This window comes from Neolamprologus multifasciatus, chromosome 9 (assembly GCF_963576455.1).
Source record: "Neolamprologus multifasciatus chromosome 9, fNeoMul1.2, whole genome shotgun sequence".
Classification (NCBI taxonomy): domain Eukaryota; kingdom Metazoa; phylum Chordata; class Actinopteri; order Cichliformes; family Cichlidae; genus Neolamprologus; species Neolamprologus multifasciatus.
The window spans coordinates 33,394,500-33,421,599 of record NC_140447.1 but is presented as its reverse complement, the minus strand read 5'-3'; the positions used below and the strand labels follow the sequence as shown (position 1 = coordinate 33,421,599).

Sequence of the window (27,100 nt, the reverse complement as noted above, 5' to 3'; positions counted from 1 at the left end):
ATTTCCTGCCAGAATATCATCTTTGTGTTCATCTAGACCAGGTTTCACACTGAGTATAAACAAACTGAGAGAATAACTTGCCATTATATAAACTGTATTAGGCTACAGTGGAACAAGTTTGGTTGGTGGAGTGCCACAGGATATTTTTAATCTATAAAATGTGCCCTGACTCAAAAAAGGTTGAAAACACTGTTCTAGCCAACCATCTTCACCGGACGTCCCCACAGATATTCTCTTCTCTTCTATTCTCTTCTCTTCTATATCAAACAAATATGTAGGACTGCCTTTTTTACAATATGAAACAAAGTGAGGCGACTGTTGTTCTGATTTGGTGCTGTTTAAATAAAATTGAATTGAATTGTACTCAATGTCTTCATAGAGCAGACGTGCTGAAACCCCTCGCCCCACACACACACACACACACACACACACACTCAAAGGGTGAGTGATGGCAGTTGTCAAGCTGTGATTGGAAAAGTGGGCTATGTCTGAAATGACACATTACAGCGCTCGACAGCGACGTGGTGTCCTGAATGTTTCTCATCTACTGAGTCACCTGGAAGGATATTACACCTGAACACACACACACACACACACACACACACACAGTGGTTAATGGGTTTTCCATGGGACTGACATCCCATCACATTATACAGTCAGAGCAGGAGGACTCCCTCACACATCATCTGTGCCTCCTTCAGGGCAGTCAGCCTCTCTCAGACCAGCAGCTGGACCAGAACCACAGAACAGAACCAGTGAGAACTGTTCTGAGACGGCCGCTGTGATTGGTTCTGCTGTTTCGAATGATAACTGTAAGGCAGGCTATGATTTGCGAAGCGCTGTCATTTAAATGCAGCAGAGTCATTTTTGGAGCAGGTGGGCGCAGTAAACGTGGTGTTGCTGGTTATTACTGATTTGATTACAGTTAATCATGGAAAGTTTATTCAACAGTGATATTTACTATGCCATAGATACATGATGCATACATGGTATCAGAGATCTTGTTAGGTGCTGGCTACCACGGGTTCCTGTGGATGCTACAGCGTGAGGCGATGGTGGGCGTCTGCAGCAGCACGGCGAGGACTGAGGCTGGCTGGGATCAGCACACAGTAGCTAACGGTCCACTCTGTGCTTCGCGGTTTTCAGGCACTGCGACCAGGAAACCAGAACCGGAGCAGGAGAAACAATCGGACCACACGGTGAAGATCGCCGGCTCCATCGCCGGCATCCTGCTGTTCATCATTATCTTCCTGGGAGTCATCCTGCTGATGAAGAAACGGTAAGGAAATCACAAACACGGAAACAAGACAGCCTGCAACTGTAGGACACTGGGCTTTAAGAGTCCGTCGTAGTTTCTCACTGCTCTGGTTTTTACAGTTTACTGAGTGTAAGACTGAATTAGAGGATTCACTCTGGTCCCTGCTTCTCAATGTGTTAGTTTAACAGCTGAAATCCATTTCACTGATTTTACTATGAGGATGGTGAATTTAATGACCATCAATGACCTGCTGTGGACCTTAATGGCAAAGATACTCGCAGCTGATTTAGTTCAATATATCGGTAATAACTTGGTTGATAATGACACTAGCTACTGATGGGTGCGTTGTTACATTCTGAAACTTTATTTAGTACTAACATTTCTGTGAGCAAGCCTTACGATTCAGAGATGAAAACCAGACCTGAACCGACCGGCTGAGGAAGCTTATTGATAAAACGAGCAGGTCCACAGGTGCCCCTGAGTCCAGCAGCACTGGTGATGTCAGTGACATCTAACGAACTGCAGCTCGATTAGAGAAAGTCTGATCTTAGCTAAAAGGCTTTGTGACCAGAGTAAATGTGTCAGTCTAATCTGAGGCCGATAATAACACCTCAAAGATGAGATGTTGGCATCACATAAACTGCAGTTCAAAGAATTTACTGAGCAGTTGATGGTCAGAGGGAACATCCAGGTATCGTCAGCAAAGAGCACGCTGTGGACTGTCAGCTTTCACAGGAAGCTGTTCCCAGCGTGGCTCACAGTGATGACGGAGAAACCTTCAGATGTGTGGTGATGAAGCTCTGACCCTGACATACAGGGTGAACCAGTGCTGCTCTCACCATGTTTGTGAAGCTGTAGTTACCTGCTCAGCCTGCTGACGGCTCCACTAAGGAGCTCCATCATTACACCACCTGTCATATCCAATCACCTGCTGGGTGCTGAGTCAGCATTTGCTCTGCGAACCTCTAAAGCAGAATTACACAATCTATTAAACAAATATTACACAATGTTACAAACTCTTCTCACAGACACACACACACACACAGACACACAGACACACAATGTTACAAACTCTTCTCCTCACAGACACAGACACACAGACAGACACAGACACACAGACAGACACACACACACTGTCATGAATCGCTGTGCGGCAGGAAGGAGGTGGACCCAAAATGCAGGCACTCAGGCACGAGGTTTAAACACAAAGAACTCAGCTTTATTTGCTGGCAGGAGAAAGTCATACAAAGCAAAGCAAACTAAACTGGAAAGTCACAAACTAAACTCACAGGGAGATCCACACAGCATGAGGGACGACGCGACACTGTCGACCAGTGTATTTAAACCCTGTTTAAATACACTGGGAAGTAACGAGGGGAATGAGACACAGAAGGAGGGCACAGCTGGGAGAAATCAGGACTGACGAGACAAGCAAAGCAGGACGCATTCACATAAGACACGGACCTTCAAAGTAAAACAGGAAGTATCACACAGAGACGCGAACACGGTGGAGACAGCAACTAAGAAACACAGAGACAAACCATAAGGTAGAGGACTCTCAGAACTGAAAGACACAGAGGGAAACTCAAACATGCAGACAGACTTACACAGAACAGAGGGGACACACAGAAACATGAAGGGATCGAAACTAGAAACCATAGAATAACTCACAAGTACAATAATACAAAAAGCACAAAGAACTAAACATGCTGGGTCAGGAGACCCAGGACCCTGACACACACACACACACACAGACACACACAGACACACACACTGATTCCTGTAACCTTCGTCTCCTCATCTGTCTCTCGCTGGCTTCACCACTCAGCAGCATGTCACATGTTAATAATCACATGGATGTTGTATGTAAACATTCAGCCTTACATGTGTGTCAGGTGCAGCAGATCTGCCGTGTTCCTTTCCTCGTGTGCAGGTCTAATAACATGTCCACCCTCAAAATAACGAGCTTAAAGCTGTGTGATTTGATTCCTGTTTGATTTCATCCCAGTTTGACTTGATCCCAGTATGATCCCAGTATGATCTGACCTCTGAGATTGAGTTTTTAAGAATTAGTTTTCAAAATCAGAACACTTTGTTAAATGATGTCATTTCAATTCCGTTCTTTTGATTGGTCACTCGATTCCTGATTGTTCAGGTCTATTGATTGGGTTAGGGTTAGGTTCCAGTTTGATTTGATCCCAGTTTGATTTGATCCCAGTGTGACTGTTTGGGTCTGTTGCTGTGAGAGCTGCACGTGGACGATGGGGCCTGTAGATGGTGGCGTCCACAGAGCGGGGGTATCTGCTGCACTGCGGGGTTAAATGAGTGGCGTGTGGACCTTCTGATGAGCGTGAGATTTCCAGGAAGTCAGAGAGGAGGACGGTGTTTTGTACGTGGAGCGTAGCTGGACATCAAAGACGCGGTGGCGTGCTGGCGGTGACACTGAGGAAAATGAGGATGAATAATGGAGCAGATTGCAGCAGTAATCACCATTAAACTGTATCTGGACCCACTTTATTCTCCAACATCAAACACACGGCCCCACTGGGACACACTAACACACACAGCGCACACACATGATTTATTCTGCACACACACTTAAACACAGACAGAAAAGCTTCTGTGTTTGTAGAACGTCAAAGATAAGAGAGAAATTTAGATGAAAGAGCATTTTATTCTTTTTTTCAGAGTCGCCTCGAGCTGAATGGCTTCAGGCAACGCAGGCACACACTTTTTACTTCACACACGCACACACACACTTCTTCTAAAGCGTGTGTGCGCCCAGTTTGAGTCGCACTCATGTGTTGGGTCGATCGAGCTCTGATCTCCCTCACAGATATTAGAGAGAGAGAGAAAACGAGACGGCTGCTCGGCCTCTAATGAGGTTTTTAATGTTGACAGGGTGCGTTTGATTTCCACTCTGTGACCAAACGGGGGTCAGACTCATTACAGCGGGCGTGAAAACAGGAAGCTGGATGTTGAAGCAGTAATGCAGAGTGATGAGACCGCGGCTCTCAGACGTCCCCAGCACCGCCGCTTCCTGTCGTCGGGCTTCAAGCTGCCCAGTGACAGATGCTGATGAATCTGCCTGCAGCTGTTGATGTGCACGGGTGCATCGGTGAGAGCGAGGATGCTGAAGAAAAGCTTCTGCACTCATCGGGAGCTGCTCCATTTCCAAACACCACAAAACAAGCCAAACGCACGATGACCTTTGAACCCCTGAAAGCTTGCATTTTGTGCCGGCAGTGACTCAGACAGCAGAGAGAGCTGATTGAATCAGTGAGGTGAATTTCTGTCACAAGCAGAGAAACCTGAGGCGTCTTAGCGCTGAAATCCCAAGGACGACTCCCAAGGTTAGCCTCCTGCCTCGCAGTTTTAAAGAAAGTCAGATATAATGCTTTCATCCTTTGGTCATACTCCAACGCTGCGCTGCTTTCATGACATTCAGCCTTGTACTTTTTCTCTAACACCGGAGGCTGAGCGCTGAAAAGCAGCTTCCTGTTTTCAGCACAGAGTCAGGCCTGACACGTCGTACAAATACAGACGTAGACTCCACGCTTTGAAGTGTTCCTCTATGTTTGTTTTAGAAGACGTTGGCGTATTTGGACAAGAGGTTGGAGCGCTAAGTTGTACAAAAGGACAGGAACCTCACAGCAGCTTTGTTATTGGTCACATGATGTCATTAAAACAGCACAAACACAGTGCAGAGGTCCAATTCAGGGGAAGCTAGCAGACAGCTAGCAGCTACCTGTGTCACCATCCACCTGTCAGTCACAGAGGCCACGCCCCTAATGATGCAATGCCTCGGTTTCCACGCATGCAACAAACAAACAAACAAAACCCTGTTAAATGCATGTAGACGTGGACTGCGTGATGTAAACGTCATCTCGATGTGTTGATGGTGTCAGCGTGAGCTCAGACTAACATGTGGAGGACCCAGAACAGAGCCCAGAGGAACCCCGCGAGCTGCTGATTGACTGCATGTTATTCTTCTGTTTCAGTCCAGGCTAACCACCATGTAGCTGTCTGTACAGAGGAGTAAATACCACACTCCTCTGAACCAATCAGACGTGAGCCTCCCCTCGTACACCGGTGCCAGCCAATCACAGCTCTCGTTCACACAGAGTGACCGTCTGTTCTCTCTGAGACATTAATCTGTGGTTTCCTTTTTCTGTTTCTTTCCCTCCATCTCATCACTCCCCATCGCCCCCCCACCACTCAGACGAAGAAATTATCACTCCTACACTTATTACCTGTAAGTAACCTGTTTGACCTCTGACCCCTCACCTTCACACTGACATCAAAGCTGAAACACTGAATGTGTCCTGCCTGTAACCCTGATTACCCTGAACCTCTGACCTCTGACCCTGATTGTTTGATATTTAATCCCTGAACAGGTGATCTACCTGTGAGCAGCCCTCCTCTCTGTAGTCTGTAATGTAATTATAATCTGATCACCCTAACCCATAGGTTTAACCTTTGACCCCTAACCCAGAAACCAGAAGAAGCATGCCTCAGTGTCAGGTCTCCACCCCTCTCCTGACCTTTGGCCCCTGGTGTTTAGAGCATGTTTTTTCTTCAGTCTGACCTGTAACCCGGGACACGACCTTAAGCTTTAGGTGTGAGGTTTCCTCTGCCACATCATGCACTCTGACCTCTGACCTCAGCCCTGTGTACTGTAGCATGAGGGTGATGTTTACTGACATGTTGGTGGAGGCGGCATTACCACGGAGTCCAGATGCTGGGACGTCCAGAAAGTCAGATGCTTCTCTGAGGAGCAGAGCGAAAGCGTGACTCTTTTGTTGTCATGGTTGTCATGGTAGCAGACACTGAGGATCAAACCCTGAGGAACCCCACACAGCATCGGTGAGGATGAGGAGAGCTCCTCAGTTCAGTTTTCTTTGTCCTCCCGAGAGAAACGAGAACAGCTGAGATATCAGTGAAAGCCCAGGATGTCCTCTGTTTGGGACATCAAGCCTCTGCTGGGTAGCTCAAAGGAGTCAAAAGATACAGACCAAACTCAAGTGTCCATGACAGAGGACATAAAGCACTTGGTGACAGCGGGGAGGAAGAAACCTCCAGGAGATCTCCCAGCAGCCTACGTCTATTGCAGCATAACTAAGGGAGGATTCAGGGTCACCTGGTCCAGCCCTAACTATATGCTTTAGCAAAAAGGAAAGTTTGAAGCCTAATCTTAAAAGTAGAGATAGTGTCTGTCTCCTGAATCCAAACTGGAAGCTGGTTCCACAGAAGAGGGGCCTGAAAACTGAAGGCTCTGCCTCCCATTCTACTTTTAAATACTCTAGGAACAACAAGTAGGCCTGCAGAGCGAGAGCGAAGTGCTCTAATAGGGTGATATGGTACTACAAGGTCATTAAGATAAGATGGGGCCTGATTATTTAAGACCTTGTATGTGAGGAGCAGGATTTTGAATTCTGGATTTAACAGGAAGCCAAAACAGGAGAAATATGCTCTCTCTTTCTAGTCCCTGTCAGGACTCTTGCTGCAGCATTTTGGATTAACTGAAGGCTTTTCAGTGAGTTTTTAGGACTTCCTGATAATAATGAATTACAGTCGTCCAGCCTGGAAGTAATAAATGCATGAACTAGTTTTTCAGCGTCACTCTGAGACAGAATATTTCTAACTTTAGAGATGTTGTTTGGTATCCTGAATGGAATTAATAAAGATAGATTGATCTAATTTAAAGTGGAAATGCTAGATTGAAGCTAATAATAGGCTGATACTATAGGATGTTACTGAGGCTGACTCTTTCTAACCAGATCTGCTTCACTTCTGCTTCCATGAGTTTTCTTTAGCTAAGCCATCAAATAAATACTGCATAATACCATAATACTGTCACATGTTTCGGCAGCTCACCTCTAAACAGGCTCTAAGCAGATACTTGGCTGTGATTGGTTGAATCTCTGTTTGTGTCTTTGTGTTAATCCAAATAAATAAAAACAGATCAAACAGGTAAACGTGGAGGAGAGAGGAGTTTGACTCCAGCTCCGTTCTTCTCTTGATTGTCTTCAGCTGTCTTTGGAGCTTGCGTTTTGTGTCTCCTTCAGTTGGCCTCGCTGCCTGAGCTGAGTTTCTCTGTACTGTTCACTCGGCTGGTGTTTGCTGATGAGACGGAGGACGAGTATAAATAGAGATATTCATCTGTTTGATCTGTGAGCGCCGAGATGGAGAAACCTGCTTCTCCCTCCAGGTTAGAACTGACGGATCTCAAACCGACGCCTCCTCAGGCAGACAGGAAGCGCTCACTCCTCCTCAGGTCACCGTGTGTGTGTGTAGATCTACACACACACACAGCTGCCTACAGTCATCCATGAGAGGAGAGCAAATTAACATGAAACGAGTGCAGTCGATCTCTGTTAATCAGGTTTATTGTAGGTGGAAGTGCTGGATGAGCTTTCTGTGACTCTGAACTTCTGAGCCCAGAAACTGAGAACATGATCTCTGTGTACAGTAGACACTGTTCAGCTCGTAAACATCAGCAAATAAAATGGTAAATGGCCTGTATTTGTATAGCGCTTTACTAGTCCCTAAGGACCCCAAAGCACTTCACACAACCAGTCATCCCCCCATCCACACACACATTCACACACTGGTGATGGCAGCTACAATGTAACCACAGCCGCCCTGGGGCGCACTGACAGAGGCGAGGCTGCCGGACACTGGCGCCACCGGGCCCTCTGACCACCACCAGTAGGCAACGGGTGAAGTGTCTTACCCAAGGACACAACGACCGAGACTGTCCAAGCCGGGGCTCGAACCAGCAACCTTCTGATTACAAGACGAACTCCCAACTCTTGAGCCACGATCGCCCCATACAGTTATTTTATCCTGTGTTGAGTCTCAGCTGTGAAGATTCAGGCAGCGAGAAGCTCAGAGGGCTGATTTCAACCATAATACACACATGTGGACCTGAGTGTGTGTGTGTGTGTGTGTGTGTGTGTGTGTGTGTGTGTGTGTGAGAGAGAGAGTGTGTGTGAGCAGTGAAGCAGGGTTAATAGAATTAGCCAGTTGTAATAAACCTGTCTGATCAAATGATCGTTACAAGGACACACACACTCTCTCTCTCTCTCTCACACACACACACACACACACACACACACACTCTCTCTCACACACACACACACACACACACACACACAGACACTCTAACATCCATTACCGCTAACAGCATTGTCCTGTCGCTCATTAGATTAGCATAGATTAGCCTTGACATGCAGCATGTGTGTTCATGTTAAGTGTTGATAAATCAATCAATCCCTGACTCCTTGCTGATGATGTCATCACTCACACACAGACACACAGACACGCACGCACACTCAGACACACACACACACTCAGACACACACACACACTCAGACACACACACACACTCAGGGCTGGAATCACATATCAAACTTATAAAAGGTTCATTGTGTGTTCTTTGTGCGAGGTTACCTCCTGCTCTCGCGCTTTCTATTCACTTGTCTGAGTAGCTGCAGGTGTGTGTGTGTGTGTGTGTGTTGGGGGGGGGGGGTTGCAGGTTAAAGGTCAGGAAGGTCAGCTTTTATCTGCAGGAAAGTAGAAGCTGCACAGACATGGAGAGGAACTGGCGTGTTAGCTACACCGTCAGTCCTGGAGCCTCCATCAGCTGTTTGTGATGGAGTTTTTGAGGATGTTCAATGTTTGAGTCATTACACCAGAAAAGTTACCTTTTACACATCACTTTTCTTCAAAGTAATGCAGTAGGTAGGTTATAATAATAATGGATTGCATTGATATAGTGCTTTTCTGGTCCCTCAAAGCGCTTTACAATGCCACTATTCATTCACTCACTGGTGGAGGCAGCTACAGGTGTAGCCACAGCTGCCCTGGGGCAGACTGACAGAAGCGAGGCTGCCATATCGCGCCATCGCCCCTCTGGCCAACACCAGTAGGTGGTAGGTGAAGTGTCTTGCCCAAGGACACAACGACCGAGACTGTCCGAGCCGGGACTCGAACCGGCAACCTTCCGGTTACAAGGCGAACTCCCAACTCTTGAGCCACGATCGCCACATAACTTCATTATCCCAGAGCCAGATGGTGGACACCGTAGGTGGAGGGAGGTCAGGTGGTGAACGGTATCTCCTCCATCCCATAGTCAGACCTTTTACAGTGGAGGACATGGAGTTGGTTAGGAGGGGGGTGACTCGCCCATCACGTTATTGATGTAGTTAGGAAAGTGGCACCCAGGGTGGATGAGGATCAGCCCTGAGTAGTCCATGTGCACCCATAGTGGTTCACTAAGTCATTAAGACTGTGGGTGGGTGTTGGACCACACCAGGGCTTCCCTTTGTCACCAGTTGTGTCCATAGTTTTATAGATAGTTTGTCTACACAGCCACGTGGTAAAGGCCTCCACATTGGTGGCTTCAGGATCTCACCTTTGTTTTTTGGAGATGATGTGATTCTATTGGCTTCATCTACTGTTGGCCTGCAGCTCGCGCTGGAGCTGTTTGCAGCCGAGTTGAGAATCAGCACCTCCACGTCCAAGACCATGGCTCTCAGCCGGAAAAGGGTGGAGTGCCCGCTTCGCGTTGGGGATGAGTTGGTCCCCAGTTGGAGGAGGGTCTTGTTCACTAGCATAGCTGGACTGCTAGTCTGGACTGCTAGTCTGGACTGCTAGTCTGGACTGCTAGTCCAGCTATGCTGCCGATGGTAATTTCTCGTTTTAAATGGGCCGATGTTTTGTTGTTGTTGTCTTTTTTTCGTAACCGTGTAAACAGTGAAAGGTGGCGGATTGGACAGATGCTGGCAGACATGTAAAAATAACTCAATAGTTTGGTAGTGGCTGTGGTGGAGCTTTCACAGGTTCAGTAACATTAGCAAGTGGTGGAGGCCAGCAGGTGGATGGGGGAAAGGGGAGGCGGAGGTGGAGAAACCCGAGGCGGCGGCCGGTCCGAGTGTCAGGTAAAATGAGCTTCAGGTAAGAAGTTATGACCTGCAGTCTCTCTGGGTCAGATATAAGCAGAGTTTAGTTTATTTTCGTTGTGCTGACTTTTTACAGTCAGTTACAATAACTCGTACTGCTACTAGCTAGCATGACGGAGTTTCTATACAGCTGGGTGGTGCTATGATGTTACTGGTGAACTTTACTTTATTCATATGGTTAGTTAGTAGAGTTGCCAACCGTCCCGTAAAAAACTGAATCCTCTGGTATTCAGAGTTAATATTACGCGTTTCGTATTGAGCTGAAAATAAACGCGATTCGTCCCGGACTTCAGCTACAATGAAAAAGACACAAAGCTGGAGTCATTCTGTCTTTACGCTGTCAGCTTCTTCTCTCATTCTCCCCTCCTTCTCCTGTTGCTACTTCAATCATGAAACTGATCAGTGATCAGCTGATCGGCTCTCTTGCTTGTTTATCTCCCGCTTTGCGCCAGAAACAGGAAACCAGCCGATGTCGCGTTAAACAGCAGAAGCGCCTTTCAGCTTGATTAGCTGTTGTTAGAATTTATGTAATATTAATTTCTAGTATCAGCTGATGTTTGCTGGAGCCACAGCTGTAAAGCTGCTGGTCATGATGTTTGGATATGTGGTGAGAGGGAAACATGAAGATGAAACCAGGAGATGTCCTTACTGAATCATCAGAGCTGAACAGGTGATGGAGAAACAGGTTTACCTTTTAGGTGACATGGATGAGTTGAAGTTATGAACTGTTTCTGAGAGACTAATAACACCAGGATCCTTTTCTAAGCAGCTGACAGCTGGTAACTGTGCAGGGGCGGGTCTAGCAAAGTTTAGCCAGGGGGCAGGTAGGGCATTAACAGGGAGAGGGGGCCACAGAGAAATACTTTCTTATTCTCATTTAAAATTTCTAGCTTTTATTAAATAATTATCCAAATCTTACAACCAAAGTTTTCATCTGATGTCAAATGTATAGAAATCCATTATTGTACATAGTTGCAGGGTCCCATCATAATTTCTTCAGAAGTAAGTACTGTACATGATGCCAGTATTTCCCACATTTTCTAGATACTGCACCAGTACTTTGTGTAAAACGCCATCAAAAAGTCAGTTAAGTTTTATTCTTTCTCACCTGTCTCTCTGTCTCCTTTCACTTTTAAAGGTTGCCATGTTAGAAAACATATTTTGCCCTGCCGTGCTGTTTATTGATGTGGCAAATAAATCGTTTATAAAAATATCACTAAATCTGTTATTTATTATTTTTAATATCAGTAATGGTCATGTCTTACCTCTAGTCTTCTCTGTCTTAATTTCAGGTTTCCACCATGTGTTGTAGATAGTTCAGGAGGTTAACTCAACCAAGCAGTCTTTGGGTTTCGGCTAAGTACTGTTTAGATTACCAGAACAGGGAGGATGGTGCAGGTTTAAGTTTATTAGACTGATACATATGTACCATCAGAACAGTGTACATCACTGTCACAATGACGTTTGTTTTCATTCAAAGGCTTTATGGCTTTAATACCTGGTGGGCCGGTCTCTGGTCAAAATGCCCGGGCTTGTCCCAGTCCAGCCCAGTTCACTAGTGAGGGGAGGGTGGAGCCTGAGATAGGCAGTATACGGATGGATGGGCAAAGTCGGCGACACAAAGCAAAGATAAAAAACAGCTTAATGCCACTTCAGAGTGGTTGCCATGGTGATTTTACAGTAGATGCCGTGTTACCTGTTTACATGCAGGCTCTGGCTGCTGGGCTGGGGTCAGCAGCTCTCAGCTTTACCACACACAAACTGATGTTGTGCAGATAGCAGCAGAACCTCGTGATGAACGTAACAACATGACTGTAGCTAATGTCTTTACTGAATGTAGTACAGTTACTGGAAAGTTAACGCTGCCGACCTCTTAACGCTGAAGCTCCAGAACCTGCAGTTCCTCTGACGCCCAGCAGAGGCATCAGTGAGTCAGTCCCCATAGACTTCATGTTCAAATCATGTTTGCAGCCTGATAAATGAACTGATTGGTCTCTATGGAGATCATTTCATGACATCAGTATTTTATAACTCACTTAAATTGCACTAAAGCTTAAAGTTTGCATTATTAGGGGCGTGGCCTCTGTGGCTGACAGGTGGACACAGGTGGCTGCAGCTGCTGATCTGAACTGTGTCTGTTGGAGTCTATTGGATTATTTTTAATGATATCATGTGACCAATAATATGGCTGCTGTGAGGTCAGAGCTCCTGTTTTACTCAGTGAAAGGTGAATCGTTTTGATTGGGTGTTATTGGTCAGCAGGTGTCTGTGTGGAAACAGAAACCAAAATGCTCGTAGCTAAGTCGCTAACAGGGCGGCCTCAGAGAGTGACTGATGATGATGATGTTACAGCAGCTGCAGCCGCAGTCGCCTCCATGAGGTCCTCGTGGACGCTCCATGTTGAGATCTGCAGAAGCAGGACGACGTTTGACTCCGACACCCCCACGGTGATCAGGGTGCCCTTCGCCTCGTTCATGCAGCCTGTTTAAAGCAGCCGGCTGATGCGATTGGACCATGCCACAGACCCTCTCAGACGTGCTGCTTTTTCATCGTCTTTCTGCAGTAAATCAGGATTTTGTGCTGCAGACGTTTGTTTGTTCAGGTCTGAATCAGAGAAGAAGAAACGCTGCAGGTTTTTACTGTCTGCCTGAACCACAGAAGAAGAAGAGAAATGAGACATGAGGGGGAGGAGGGCAGCACCTCGCCTCGGGCGCTTTTGCTGTCCTCCATCTTAACCTCGATGCGTTCACAGCAGCGCTCACTGATGTCTTCCTTCCAGTTTAAAAGCTCGCTTTTACTTTTATTTTTACATGGCAGCGTTTTTCAGGTTAGGGTTAGACTTTTCAGTGTGTGTGTGTGCACTTGTGTGTGTGCCTGTGTGTGTGTGTGTGCCTGTGTGTGTGTGTCTGCCTGTGTGTGTGTGTGTGTGTGTGTGTGTGTGTGCCTGTGTGCAATCGGACAAATGCATTTTCTTTATTCAGACTCAGAATAGAAAGAGAGAAAATACAGACGATGGACGGATGCGAGGATGCTTTAGTCATTTAAAGATGCTTTTCCTCTGCAGTGGTTACACAACACACACACAAACAGAACAAAGTGAAGCCCCAGCATCGCTTCTCATTTACTCTAACAAAACTCGTCTCACTTTCAGAAGAACTGCAGAAGAATCAAAGAGTTGAATGGTGTTTGAGCTGAGATGTCACTCACAAGCTTTTAAATTTGACCAAATATTCGAAAAAATGTCTCAGAGGTTAGGAGTGATGAGTGTGAGAGGAGTAACGATGGAGCAGCAAGCGACGTTTAATGACTCGTAAATTTAAAAAGCATCACTAACTCACAGGTTTACAGCACAGCTTCCACTTTAGGTACGGCTCATTAAAGGAGCTCCATTCAGACCACCTTAAGAGCCTGCTGATCTAACAAATGCAAAGCCTCCATTCCACCTTAAAAGACAAATGGCACATTGGAAACTCTCACTTATTCCACTTTAACTGAGAAGCATCTGCTCATGCTGCCTTAACACGTGGCTTCACAGAGAAAACTCTTACCACCTTAAAAGAAAAAAAAGTGTTCACACAGCAGGAATGTAAGTTACTCCATACCGCCTTAAACCCAAACACCATCTGTCTCACCTTAATGGAGATAATACAACTATAAAATCTCTCTCATGTCACCTTAAGTGCCGAGAAACAACCTTGTTCATACCACCTTAATAGATAATAAAAAAAGAAATCAGAGTTTGAGGGAAGAAAACTTTATTGAAACCTCAGCTTTTTTTGTGTGTCGGCAGGAAGTTGGCGAAGAAGAGGAAGGAAACTCTGAGCTCCAGACAGGAAATGACCCTGATGGTGAACAACTCCCAGCACACCACCATGGTGGACACGCATGTGCACACGCTGAACGGACGCAGTGAGTACATGCACGCGACGCACACAAATGCTATCCCTAATCCTATCTCTGACAAGCGGGTGAGACAAAGACTCGAGTCGAGTCGCTCGCCCACAGGTTGCACAGACGACGCAGACTGATCTGCAAACGCTTCCCGAGTCGACACGTTTTCTTTCAAAGTAAGATCGCTGATAATTCATGACGTGATAATCCCGTATCTAAACGATAGCAGTGAGTCGTGGGAGGAGCTCAGGCTGTGGTGTGGTCGGTCATTCCATGACTTCGTGTTCTGACTCGGTTTCCACGGCAACAGTGAAACCCTATGTTTTTGCTGCGTGGCTTAGGACGCCGACCAACCTGAAAGAAGACAAGATCAAACCCAAGCAGGTGGCGTCCTTCCTGCCGTGAGCTGAAGGAGGCGATGTTTTATCGCAGCGTAGCGGCCATCAGAGGGCGAGGCGGCACCCTTCTCCCCAGGCTCCTCTGCTCGCCGTCTTCCTCTTTATTCTGGAGCACGGCGTGCAGCTGCGAGCGCCTCCCTGGAGGAGACGATTTAAATTAAGCACAGACATCAAACACCACAGACCCTGAAACCATGTCTGCTTACAGGAGCCTCTGATTTAATTTAACCATGAGAGTCTCAGGTGTGTAACTGCGGCCGAAAACAAGAAGGTCAGTCAAACGTCATCTTTGGATCAGTCAGTAGACGACAACAAGGGAAGAGCTGCTCACAACAAACCAGGCTAACAGACCTCTCCTCCAGCATCATTCTGGTTATTAAGTAAAGCTAAAACTACAAACCAGTGTAACTGAAATAAAAAGTTATGCTCTTTATTGATCTGCTCAAATCTTCCAGACCAAAGATCCTGAGAAGGTTTTGGTCCATCTGAGTGCTCAGACTGAGACGACTGAAAGTCTGTGGCTTTACGACCACAAAAAGAAGACTGTCTGAAACTGAAATCATCTAATACAATCAGAAAAGATTCAAGTGACAATAAAAAATTATAAAAGAAGTGCTGCAAATCTCTAGTAACTCTGACTTTTATTAAAATAGAAACCCAGTGTTCATTAAACAACTGAGCAACAATTTCAAATCATGGGTCAAACTCCAGGTACAAGTGATTCATAAAGGAGTACTGAGGATTACAGCTGTGGTCTCTGCAAACAGTCCTAACACCCTTCTAACATACTGCTAACATGCTAATGCCCTGCTAACGCGCTGCTAATGCCCTGCTAAGCTGTTGCTAAATGGCTGCTAATGCAATGCTAAGCTGTTGCTAAACTGCTGCTAATGCGATGCTAACATACTGCTAACCAGCTGCTAACCAGCTGCTAACATACTGCTAATGCCATGCTAACACGCTGCTAACGCGCTGATAATGCCCTGCTAATGTGCTGCTAATGCCCTGCTATGTGCTGCTAATGCCATGCTAACATGCTGCTAATACCCTGCTATGTGCTGCTAATGCCATGCTAACGTATTGCTAACGTGCTGCTAGTGTGCTGCTAACATAAATGAAGCAATAATTAACCATCACTGAGACTTTCCTTATAAAGTTGCAGGCGGGGCGATGGGTGAATCAGTGACTGTAAAATGGAAGAAGCAGGAAACTTTAAGTCTGCGTTTCTGTTTCCTCTATGCAGCTGTTTCATCTCCGTCCTCTTTCACCCTGAAGACAAACACCATCAGCACCTCCGTACCAAACTCCTACTACCCAGGTAAAAACACTGAGATGCCTCCTGTCGACATAAGAACTGCTGTCAGAGTCGCTCTGTCTGGTCTCGATGTAATGTTTTCATTTGTAAAAGGAGGCAGACTGTCTCAGACTGTCTCAGATGTGCAGCAGGGACCAGTGTCCACCAGATGCATGAAGATCGATGCTGAACAAGCAAACAGTCACTGCAGGCACTTACTGCACACCAGCAACAGTTCTTTGAAGAGTCTCAGAGACGCGTCTTCCACTGTCAGCTGTTTTTACACTGCTTCATCTGCATGAGCCTCCACCTGCTGGTTCCTCTCCTTACACCTGTACACAAAAATGCCACACAGATTCTGAGAGGCATTTTGACGACGATCAGTCCCTGTGTGCTAATATTAGCATTCCCCAGACATCCATCCAACAACACTAACATTTAGATTGACAATAATTCATTACAATAGTGGGGATTCATTACAGTAGATGTCTTTCTCAGCTCGATGTAACTAAATTAAAGGATGCAGTTCCTCCACTCTTACCTTCTTCAAAGCCTTGTGCCAACACACTGCAGAACAGCTACCTAACGCTACTCATCTTGACTCATCTTGTTAATAGTGTTATAGCCTCATTGGGTACAACTCTGGATACTGTAGCTCCTATGAAAAAGAAAACCTCAAATCAGAAGTACTTGACTCCCTGGTATACCTCAGATAATTCAATTCAATTTTATCTGATAAGCACATAACTCGTAAGCTAAACATGTTCTGAAAAGTTTATCCGAGGCTGGGTCTCAGGGCCAGCAGCCAAAGAAGATAAGGCCAGACCTCACTCTCCCCAGCCACCTCCTTATCTGGGGAACACAGAAGCCAGCCGAGAGACGCAATCTCTCCAGAGTAGCCTGGGTCTGCCCCGGGGCCTTTTCTCGGTAGCAAAAATCCAGAACACCAGGAGGCGCCGAGGAGGCATCCTAGTCAGATGCCCAAGGCACCTTAACTGGCTCCTTTAAATCTAGAGGAGTAGTGGCTCTACTCTGAGCTCCTCCTGGATGGCTGAGCCCATCTCTATCTCTAAGGGAAAGGCCAGCCATCCTCTGGAGAAAGCTCATTTCCACTTGCATTAGCGACCCCATTCTTTCAGTCACTACCCAAAGCTTGTTACCATTGGTAAGGGACGTAGATCCACCAGAAACACTCAGCTTTTAAGCTTAGCTCTCTCTTTACCATGATGGACTGGTACAGCTCAGTCCTCCCGCTCCCCTCACTCGTGAACAAGAACCTGAGATACTTAAACTCCTCCACTTGGGGCAGCAACTCCTCCCTGACCCGGAGTGGGCACTCCACCCATGGTCCTCCACCCTGAGGACCATGGCCTCAGACTTGGAGGTGCTGATTTTCAGTGTGAGCTGGAGGCCACCACCTGATGAAGACAACAGAGCCCCTGCAAAAAGCAGTGACGAGATTCTGACTCCACCCGAGTAGAAGTAGTTTGGCTACACCCAGATATTTTGTCAAAAAAAATCGGTGACCAAGCTGACAATGTGGACCAAGCTCTTTCTTGTATAAGGACCAAATAGCTCATTGCAGTGGGCCAGACACTCCATACTCCGAAGTGCCTCACAAAGCATACTCAGAGGACTTCTCCAAGTCCACAAAACGCATGTAGACTGTGGGCACACACCCTTAAATACCCTGAAGTTGTAACGGCTGCCATTTTCCTTGTGAGTATTTATTACACGGCGTGCTGCGGGGAAAAGCCTGTTCTGACGTTTGAGTCTAAGGTTTATTTGGAGCACCGTGAACTCTCTCCACACTCTGTCACGTCATTCTTGAAAGAGACGTTTGCCGTGTTCGAGTCTGTAGTGGGGCCTCGTTAGTGCCATCATTTGCATAGTACAGTTTTCTGGTCCATGTCAGACTGTTCATAACCAAACCATGTCCATGCAACAGAGGTGACCACTCCTTTAAGGTCCTCCATTTATTTGGACTGCTCCTTCTGTTTGAGCTAACTGGTTCTGCCTCATCTTCACTGGCCATGCTGGGATTTTCTGTGCCTGCATCCACATGTTGACCAAAGTGGATTGTGCGACACCATGAAACAAACGATAGAGTATAATATAAAACGATTTTAATTTCATCATCCGATATATTTCGTCATATCGCAAAGCCCTACATCTCAGCCTCTCTTTTCGCTCGAGTGTCCAGGACATGTGGTCGTAGATCTGATGATATGATTACACAATCGATCATCAGCCTGCGTTGAGGTGAGCTGGACTATATCTAGCTGGTGCATCTCAACCTCGTTCACTAGCTCAGGTCCTTCCCCACCAGAGAGGTGATGTTCCACGTCCCAGTTGCCATCCTCAGGAGCATTGATTGGTCTGGCATGGCCGCTTGGCCAGCACCAAGTACATACTGCACCCAACCCCTACAACTCCTCCTATGCGTGGTGGGCCTAAAGGGGGATGGGCCCATGTCCCCTCTCGGGACTGTGCCCAGCGAGGGCCCATGAGCTAAGGGCTGGCCACCAGGCACTGTGTCTTGGGCAGACTCTCCACGCCTGCCTCCAGGCGGGGCCCTGGTAACACGCAAGAGTCTTCTGAATGGCTCTTTGTCTGTGCCATGGTAGACCCTACCAGTGGGCAAAAGCCCCCCAGCAACATAGCCCACAGGATCCCTGGGACACACAAACCCCCTCCACCATGATAAGGTAGAAATTTACATATTTCTTAAATCTAGCTTCAATCTAGCATTTCCACTTTAAATTAGATCAATCTATCTTTATTAATTCCATTCAGGATATGTCCTTCAATGTGCAAACCAAACAACATCTCTAAAGTTAGAAACATCCTGTCTCAGAGTGACGCTGAAAAACTAGTTCATGCATTTATTACTTCCAGGCTGGACGACTGTAATTCATTATTATCAGGAAGTCCTAAAAACTCCCTGAAAAGCCTTCAGCTAATCCAAAATGCTGCAGCAAGAGTCCTGACAGGGACTGGAAAGAGAGAGCAGATTTCTCCTGTTTTGGCTTCCTGTTAAATCCAGAATTCAAAATCCTGCTCCTCACATACAAGGTCTTAAATAATCAGGCCCCATCTTATCTTAATGACCTTGTAGTACCATATCACCCTATTAGAGCACTTCGCTCTCGCTCTGCAGGCCTACTTGTTGTTCCTAGAGTATTTAAAAGTAGAATGGGAGGCAGAGCCTTCAGTTTTCAGGCCCCTCTTCTGTAGAACCAGCTTCCAGTTTGGATTCAGGAGACAGACACTATCTCTACTTTCAAGATTAGGCTTCAAACTTAGGCCTCGAACCTTTTGGTTCATTCACCTGAAGCCCAGTACTCACCAGACATTTAGCTGCCATTTAAATAGTTAACATTTATCCAGCAGTCAGCCAACATCCAGCTGATGCATTTTAACCATTTAGTCAACATTAACTATACTCTCAACCAACATTCATCTACCACGAGCCTAATATTATCCTGACAGCTGGTGTTCACACATTAGTTAGCCAAAATTGAGCCGATGTTTTGCCTGCAGACATGTAGCGAGCTGACTGGTCTTCTTCTTCTTTTTCTCTTCTTCTTTTGTCCTGTCTGTCCATCTGTCTGTCTGCTGCTGTGTCCTGATGGCAGATCCCTTTGTACCAACAGCCATTTTGGGTGAGACACCTTTCCTCTGTTTCCTCTGTTTCCTCGATAGGCCAGATGTGCACAGGTAGACAGACAGGAAAGGGACAGTCAGATGGTAGGAAGTGGACAGAGCTGAGGCCTAGAATAGAGAGACAGGTGAGAGGAGACGAGAGACAGAAGGACAGATATTCTGACTTCCATCCATCCCTGCTTGCTTCTCGTTCGGCTGCTTTTGGTTCTTTCCTCCTTTTGGAATCTTGTTTTTGTTATCTTGTTCCTTCATCTTTTACAAGTACGATTTTGTTTCAGATCATAAAGTTCTTATTTATACTCTTCTTTCTGTCAGTTTGTATGTTTTTTAGTTTAATTGATTAAAATATAATTTTTTATTTGCCTTTATATTAAATTAACATTTATTTTATTGTTATTTTCCTTTCATAATGGATTAAATTTGTGCATTTATCTGTTTTGGTTTTGTTGTTTTTGAAACTTGATGGTGGGCTTCACTCCATCCCCGCATCCACAACATTCCTGCGTGTTGTGTTGACGTCACGTCTGTCTGTGACTTCCAACCTCTGCATGGGCACAACACGCCACGTGGACTGGGGGGAGGAAAACCAAAAGTTTATATTAATAAACTGATTATTTATTAATATATTATTAAATGTGATGTGAACATTTACCCAGAGTCTGGCTGCAGCTGAGAAGAATCCTAATCCTCGGCTTCATTTTTATCAGTTATTTAAAATATCAGAGGCTTGGCAAGTGACAGATTTATTCAGTCTCAGTTATCTCATTGATAATCACTCATGCTATCAAGAGGAACTAAACACAAATGTAATTACCACACCTCGTGAGCACACGTTTTCTGTGGACGATCCATATCTTTGAGAACTTTCGCTTCTTCAGCTCTTCAGTGTTTTTAGTCTGTAAATATTGATACACACGTTGTAGGCACGTCATTATTTCAGATCACAGAAATGAAAGCAGCCAAGCTCGGCTCACAGACCTTGTATACTTTAACCTTCCTCAGATTTAACCTGAGATTTGCTTGGCTCTTGGGAAACAAACGGTGGTTGTTTTACTGTAAACACTTGCCCAGGTGTATCTGGTAGTTAAAGAACACGTGGAACACATATTCTCCAGCTCTGTTTGGGACATGTTGTGGGAACCTGTCAGAGAGTCTTTCTGTCCTTGAGCTGTGATTAGGGCTGTGGTCAAATTAAATCGATAGTATCTCTAAAGGATTTTGACTAGAAACAGGTGACGTTCTACCCAAACGCAGTGTGAGGGACAGGAACGTCTACATGGGGAACAGTGGACCCGGCTCCAAGTTTCAGTGAAACTTCTGCACTTGATTCAGCTAAGCCAGCTAAACGTCCACAGAATAGAAGGCTATTAGTAAGCACTGTTTCATAAATTCCCCTTTTCTCCTCTCTCCTCAGGCTAGCTAATCAGTCTTCAGGCAAGGGATGCTGACGTTAGCCAAGGCTACCAGTCCTGCACTCAGGGTACAGTTAGCAAGGGTAGCTAGGTTACCCTAAATGCTAGCTGCTACCAATGCAAATAGAACTACTACTAGCTGTTTGTTTGATTCATGCTGGCTGTTTGTTAGCAGAAGGTTAGCTTAAGAACAGGCTAAAGCTAAATTTGTTGCCTAAACTCTGTCTCCTCTGTCTTCTTCTTCTTTTCTATCTTTCTCTTTGTAAAGTGCCCATTAATGGTAAGTGGTTAAATTTGGGGCTAAAGGGTGGGCTCATGTTGGGGAGGGGTGTCTGTCACCACTGAGCATGGAGCCACACCCACCACCGCTGTGACATCATCAGTTAGCGTGGCAATGACGCATTTTTTTACCGTCTGTGAGATTGTGACGCTACAACCCCCAGCTCCTCCCACCATGTAACCTTGAATCAATCAGCTTCTAGCTCTGCATCTCTTTATCTGATTGGTTCCCTTTTTTGTCATAGTGGTTGTTTTGTCCATTCAGTCACAACTCGCCACCTCCATTACATCACCCATCTTCTCGGCCTCACCATACCTGATTGGGCTTTAAATGACAGAGAGTTCCCGATTGGTCAGTCAGCCCCCAGACTAGCCAATAAAAACAGAGTTAGAGAGTATAGTGGAAGGTATGTCAGCCAAGTCTTTGCTGAAATGTTCACATCAGAGTCCTGGACGTTTCTGAAGAGCCAAAGGTTGATTAGAAACCAGTTTACCAAAAAGGTTTGTTCATTTCCAGGACTCTGAACTTTCCTCTTTTCACACCGCAGCTCCAAGAACCTGGACCACCTCTAGACCAGTACTCAGACCATGCTGTACTGGATCTGAACCAGTACTCAGACCATGATGTACTGGATCCAGAACAGTACTTGATATTACAATTAACTGCAATGAACTATTGAAGAACTTGACATGGCAGCAGTGTGAAAAGAAACCAGCAACAATCACCATCCTCTCTCTAGTCATGTGATCTGATGTCATGTGATCTGTGTGTGTCATTCATTAGTGTTGCTGTTGGCTCCTTGGACAGATCAGTGGCATACTGAAGGAAAGTACAGACTCTGGACAGACTTTGTATGACTTCACTCTTTCAGGCCGTCCGTCAAATTCAGGCTCGATGAGATTGAAGCACCAAGTTCACTCTTTTACTGTTTAACCCGGGCGCTAGATTGGTGGCTGCCCACTGCTTCATTGAGTGAATGGGTTAAATGCAGAGAGGACTTTCCACACAGGGATCAATAAAGTATACATTATTATTATTATTATTATTATTATTATTAACCAACACCTGAGCAGTTTTGTAATCTGAGGCAGTTTGTGTTACATCATGGCTTCACCCTGTAGTCTTCTAACAGTCCTGGTGGCTGGTTAAGATGTTTCTGCTGTGTTTAGTACATGAGGCTGAAAGAACAACAAGGAAAACATCTTCACTCTAACATTCAGGGAAAAAATGGACCAACGCAAATAGTGAAAACCGTCCTTCTGTTCAATGTTGCTTCTATTTTATCCAGTAAAGAAAAACTAAAACCAGTAAGTAACCAACTCATACCAATACATGATCTAACAGAACCAGTCTTTCCACTGATAATACACAGAGTCCAGGTTTCAGTGGCTGGATGTCCGAGTCTGAGTTTTCACTGAGACTTGTTAGAGCAGCAGCTGAAGGTTATAAGGTTTGACCAAACAAATCAAAGCGGTCTGTGCTTCATGAGGTCAGGACACTGCGATTGATTGGCTGTAAACACAGAATCCCATTGGTTTGCCTGGTGACGATAAAGTTACTGATGAAAAACACAGAGACAGCGTGACTGTGAAAGGAAGTCTGCAGTTTCTAATTCACTACAAGTTTGAAAAATCTGTCAGCATTTTAGGATTACCTACCTCATATGCTAAGAAAGTTCTGAACTTGGATCAGTGGAAGCCAGGCCGCTACTCTCAACTGTCAGATCAACAGTTCACATTTTCGCTGCAGATACTGTGATGTCCATTTCCCTGTGGCAGAGTAGAGTCGCTCTTATCTTCGCCTCATATCTTCTCCTGTTCAGCTCGATGTCAGCTTGTGAGCAGGAACTTTAATCCTTCTGGTTCATTTAAACTTTATATGCCACTCTGTAGCATTGATGGATTTAATGAGCAGATTCAATAGCAGATCTGTAAATGTGATCACTGACCTTTGAAGGAATTCAGAAGATTTTTTAAAGGTATTTAAGTGAACATACAAAGTCTGTCCAAAATTAAGCTAAGCTTTAATCAGAACAATTCAAATGTAACCGACACAGAACTGAAAGTGAAATTTATCAAGTTCCATAATAAGAAACATTAGAACTGGAGCTAATGTCCTGGTCCTGCCTGGGTCGGTCTGGTCCATCCCAGCTTCATATTTTTAAATGTGTCTGTGCAGCCTAAATCTGATCTGTCCACCCTCTCCCGCCTCTCCTTCTATCCTCCCTCCAGATGACAGCCACACTATGACCAGTGAAACCAGTAGCTTGGTCCAGTCCCACTACAAGCAGCGGGACTCTGAAAGGGAGGCGCTGCCGTATCAGACAGGACAGCTGCACCCGGCCATCCGAGTGGCCGACCTGCTGCAGCACATCACCCAGATGAAATGTGCTGAGGGCTATGGTTTCAAGGAGGAATACGAGGTGAGGACGACACTCTGAGTTTCCTCTTCAGTTTGACAGTAAAAACACTTTTATCCAATCCACAGCTGTGGGGGAAGGGTCAGACAGAGGCAGGTGTGAATGCTGACAAAAGTCGACATATGTGTGTGTTTACAAAGTGAAGCCCACAGTCCTGCACGCCTCCATCAGGACCCACACCTAGACCCCACACTTTCAGTTACACCCACACATCAATAAGGCCAACACCATCAGAAAGATCAGGACCTGAGCTAGGGCTGGGCTTGTTTTTTCAGCACAAAGAAACGGAGAAACACCACGACTCTCCGTCAGCCTCCACCTTCATGGTTCTTGGTAGATTTTTTTAAAAAAAAGTCTGTATTTAATGAGATTTTCCAATGCCTGACTAAAGCTGGCAAGGAAACAAAAAAATTGTCTGCAGTTTGTGGAAAATTGTTTATTTACTTCACAGTTTCACTGAGCTGTGAAGTGCTTTTTCAATTCTAGTGGAAACATTCATCATGTCGGTTTGTCAGAATTTGTAGCTTCAAAGAAAACTTCCAAACACTTCCAATAAAGAGCCACACCACCAGTAAGACTCACACCATCAATTAGATCCACACCCCAGTAAGACCATCAGTAAGACCCACAACGCAAGTGAGACCCACACCACCAGTGAGACCATCAGTTAGACCCACACCACCAGTAAGACCCACACCATCAATTAGATCCGCACCCCCAGTAAGACTCACACCATCAATTAGACCCACACCCCCAGTAAGACTCACACCGTCAATTAGATCCACACCCCCAGTGAGACCATCAGTAAGACCCACAACGCAAGTGAGACCCACACCACCAGTGAGACCACCATTAAGACCCACACCATCAGTTAGACCCACACCACCAGTAAGACCACCATTAACACCCACAATGCAAGTGAGACCCACACCACCAGTAAGACCCACACCACCAGTGAGACCATCAGTAAGACCCACACCACCAGTAAGACCCACACCACCAGTGAGACCATCAGTAAGACCGACACCACCAGTAAGACCCACACCACCAGTGAGACCATCAGTAAGACCCACACCATCAGTAAGACCCACACCACCAGTGAGACCATCAGTAAGACCCACACCATCAGTAAGACCCACACCACCAGTGAGGCCACCAGTAAGACCCACACCACCAGTAAGACCACCATTAAGACCCACACCATCAGTAAGACCCACACCACCAGTAAGACCCACACCACCAGTGAGACCATCAGTAAGACCGACACCACCAGTAAGACCCACACCACCAGTGAGACCATCAGTAAGACCGACACCACCAGTAAGACCCACACCACCAGTGAGACCATCAGTAAGACCGACACCACCAGTAAGACCCACACCACCAGTGAGACCCACACCACCAGTGAGACCATCAGTTAGACCCACACCACAGTGAGACCATCAGTAAGACCCACACCCCCAGTAAGACTCACACCATCAATTAGATCCACACCCCCAGTAAGACTCACACCATCAATTAGATCCACACCCCCAGTGAGACCATCAGTAAGACCCACAACGCAAGTGAGACCCACACCACCAGTGAGACCACCATTAAGACCCACACCATCAGTTAGACCCACACCACCAGTAAGACCACCATTAACACCCACAATGCAAGTGAGACCCACACCACCAGTAAGACCCACACCACCAGTGAGACCATCAGTAAGACCCACACCACCAGTAAGACCCACACCACCAGTGAGACCATCAGTAAGACCGACACCACCAGTAAGACCCACACCACCAGTGAGACCATCAGTAAGACCCACACCACCAGTAAGACCCACACCACCAGTGAGACCATCAGTAAGACCGACACCACCAGTAAGACCCACACCACCAGTGAGACCATCAGTAAGACCGACACCACCAGTAAGACCCACACCACCAGTGAGACCATCAGTAAGACCCACACCATCAGTAAGACCCACACCACCAGTGAGACCATCAGTAAGACCCACACCATCAGTAAGACCCACACCACCAGTGAGGCCACCAGTAAGACCATCAGTAAGACCCACACCACCAGTAAGACCCACACCACCAGTGAGACCATCAGTAAGACCCACACCACCAGTGAGACCACCAGTGAGACCATCAGTAAGACCCACACCACCAGTAAGACCCACACCACCAGTGAGACCATCAGTAAGACCGACACCACCAGTAAGACCCACACCACCAGTGAGACCATCAGTAAGACCCACACCATCAGTAAGACCCACACCACCAGTGAGACCATCAGTAAGACCCACACCATCAGTAAGACCCACACCACCAGTGAGACCCACACCACCAGTGAGACCATCAGTTAGACCCACACCACAGTGAGACCATCAGTAAGACCCACACCCCCAGTAAGACTCACACCATCAATTAGATCCACACCCCCAGTAAGACCCACACCATCAGTAAGACCCACACCACCAGTGAGACCATCAGTAAGACCCACACCATCAGTAAGACCCACACCACCAGTGAGGCCACCAGTAAGACCCACACCACCAGTAAGACCACCATTAAGACCCACACCATCAGTAAGACCCACACCACCAGTAAGACCCACACCACCAGTGAGACCATCAGTAAGACCGACACCACCAGTAAGACCCACACCACCAGTGAGACCATCAGTAAGACCGACACCACCAGTAAGACCCACACCACCAGTGAGACCATCAGTAAGACCGACACCACCAGTAAGACCCACACCACCAGTGAGACCCACACCACCAGTGAGACCATCAGTTAGACCCACACCACAGTGAGACCATCAGTAAGACCCACACCCCCAGTAAGACTCACACCATCAATTAGATCCACACCCCCAGTAAGACTCACACCATCAATTAGATCCACACCCCCAGTGAGACCATCAGTAAGACCCACAACGCAAGTGAGACCCACACCACCAGTGAGACCACCATTAAGACCCACACCATCAGTTAGACCCACACCACCAGTAAGACCACCATTAACACCCACAATGCAAGTGAGACCCACACCACCAGTAAGACCCACACCACCAGTGAGACCATCAGTAAGACCCACACCACCAGTAAGACCCACACCACCAGTGAGACCATCAGTAAGACCGACACCACCAGTAAGACCCACACCACCAGTGAGACCATCAGTAAGACCCACACCACCAGTAAGACCCACACCACCAGTGAGACCATCAGTAAGACCGACACCACCAGTAAGACCCACACCACCAGTGAGACCATCAGTAAGACCGACACCACCAGTAAGACCCACACCACCAGTGAGACCATCAGTAAGACCCACACCATCAGTAAGACCCACACCACCAGTGAGACCATCAGTAAGACCCACACCATCAGTAAGACCCACACCACCAGTGAGGCCACCAGTAAGACCATCAGTAAGACCCACACCACCAGTAAGACCCACACCACCAGTGAGACCATCAGTAAGACCCACACCACCAGTGAGACCACCAGTG

General features: G+C 46.4%; 1 protein-coding gene and 1 long non-coding RNA gene across 8 annotated transcripts in view; one reads left to right on the top strand and one right to left on the bottom strand.

Moving 5' to 3' along the window:
* Positions 1 to 27,100, top strand: part of LOC146511984 (receptor-type tyrosine-protein phosphatase mu-like) — a 189,417-nt gene that overhangs the window by 118,599 nt on the left and 43,718 nt on the right. For 3 of the 7 annotated variants that reach the window (XR_014875911.1, XM_085171649.1, XM_085171646.1), the window contains 6 exons: positions 1,147 to 1,279; positions 5,481 to 5,513; positions 14,015 to 14,133; positions 15,757 to 15,831; positions 19,446 to 19,472; positions 23,397 to 23,587. Coding sequence is in view for 6 of the 7 variants with exons in the window: in XM_085171649.1 (XP_085027775.1) it covers positions 1,147 to 1,279; positions 5,481 to 5,513; positions 14,015 to 14,133; positions 15,757 to 15,831; positions 19,446 to 19,472; positions 23,397 to 23,587 (578 nt within the window). In the remaining variant the exon portion in view is untranslated. The remainder of the gene's footprint in view (positions 1 to 1,146; positions 1,280 to 5,480; positions 5,514 to 14,014; positions 14,134 to 15,756; positions 15,832 to 19,445; positions 19,473 to 23,396; positions 23,588 to 27,100) is intronic. The other 4 variants (XM_085171650.1, XM_085171648.1, XM_085171647.1 and 1 more) reach the window with 3 other exon arrangements.
* On the bottom strand, positions 1,158 to 2,576 carry LOC146511985 (uncharacterized). Its single transcript, XR_014875946.1, has 3 exons — positions 2,548 to 2,576; positions 2,121 to 2,223; positions 1,158 to 1,265 (listed from the first exon to the last, which is right to left on the bottom strand). It is a non-coding gene; the product is annotated as an uncharacterized LOC146511985 (long non-coding RNA).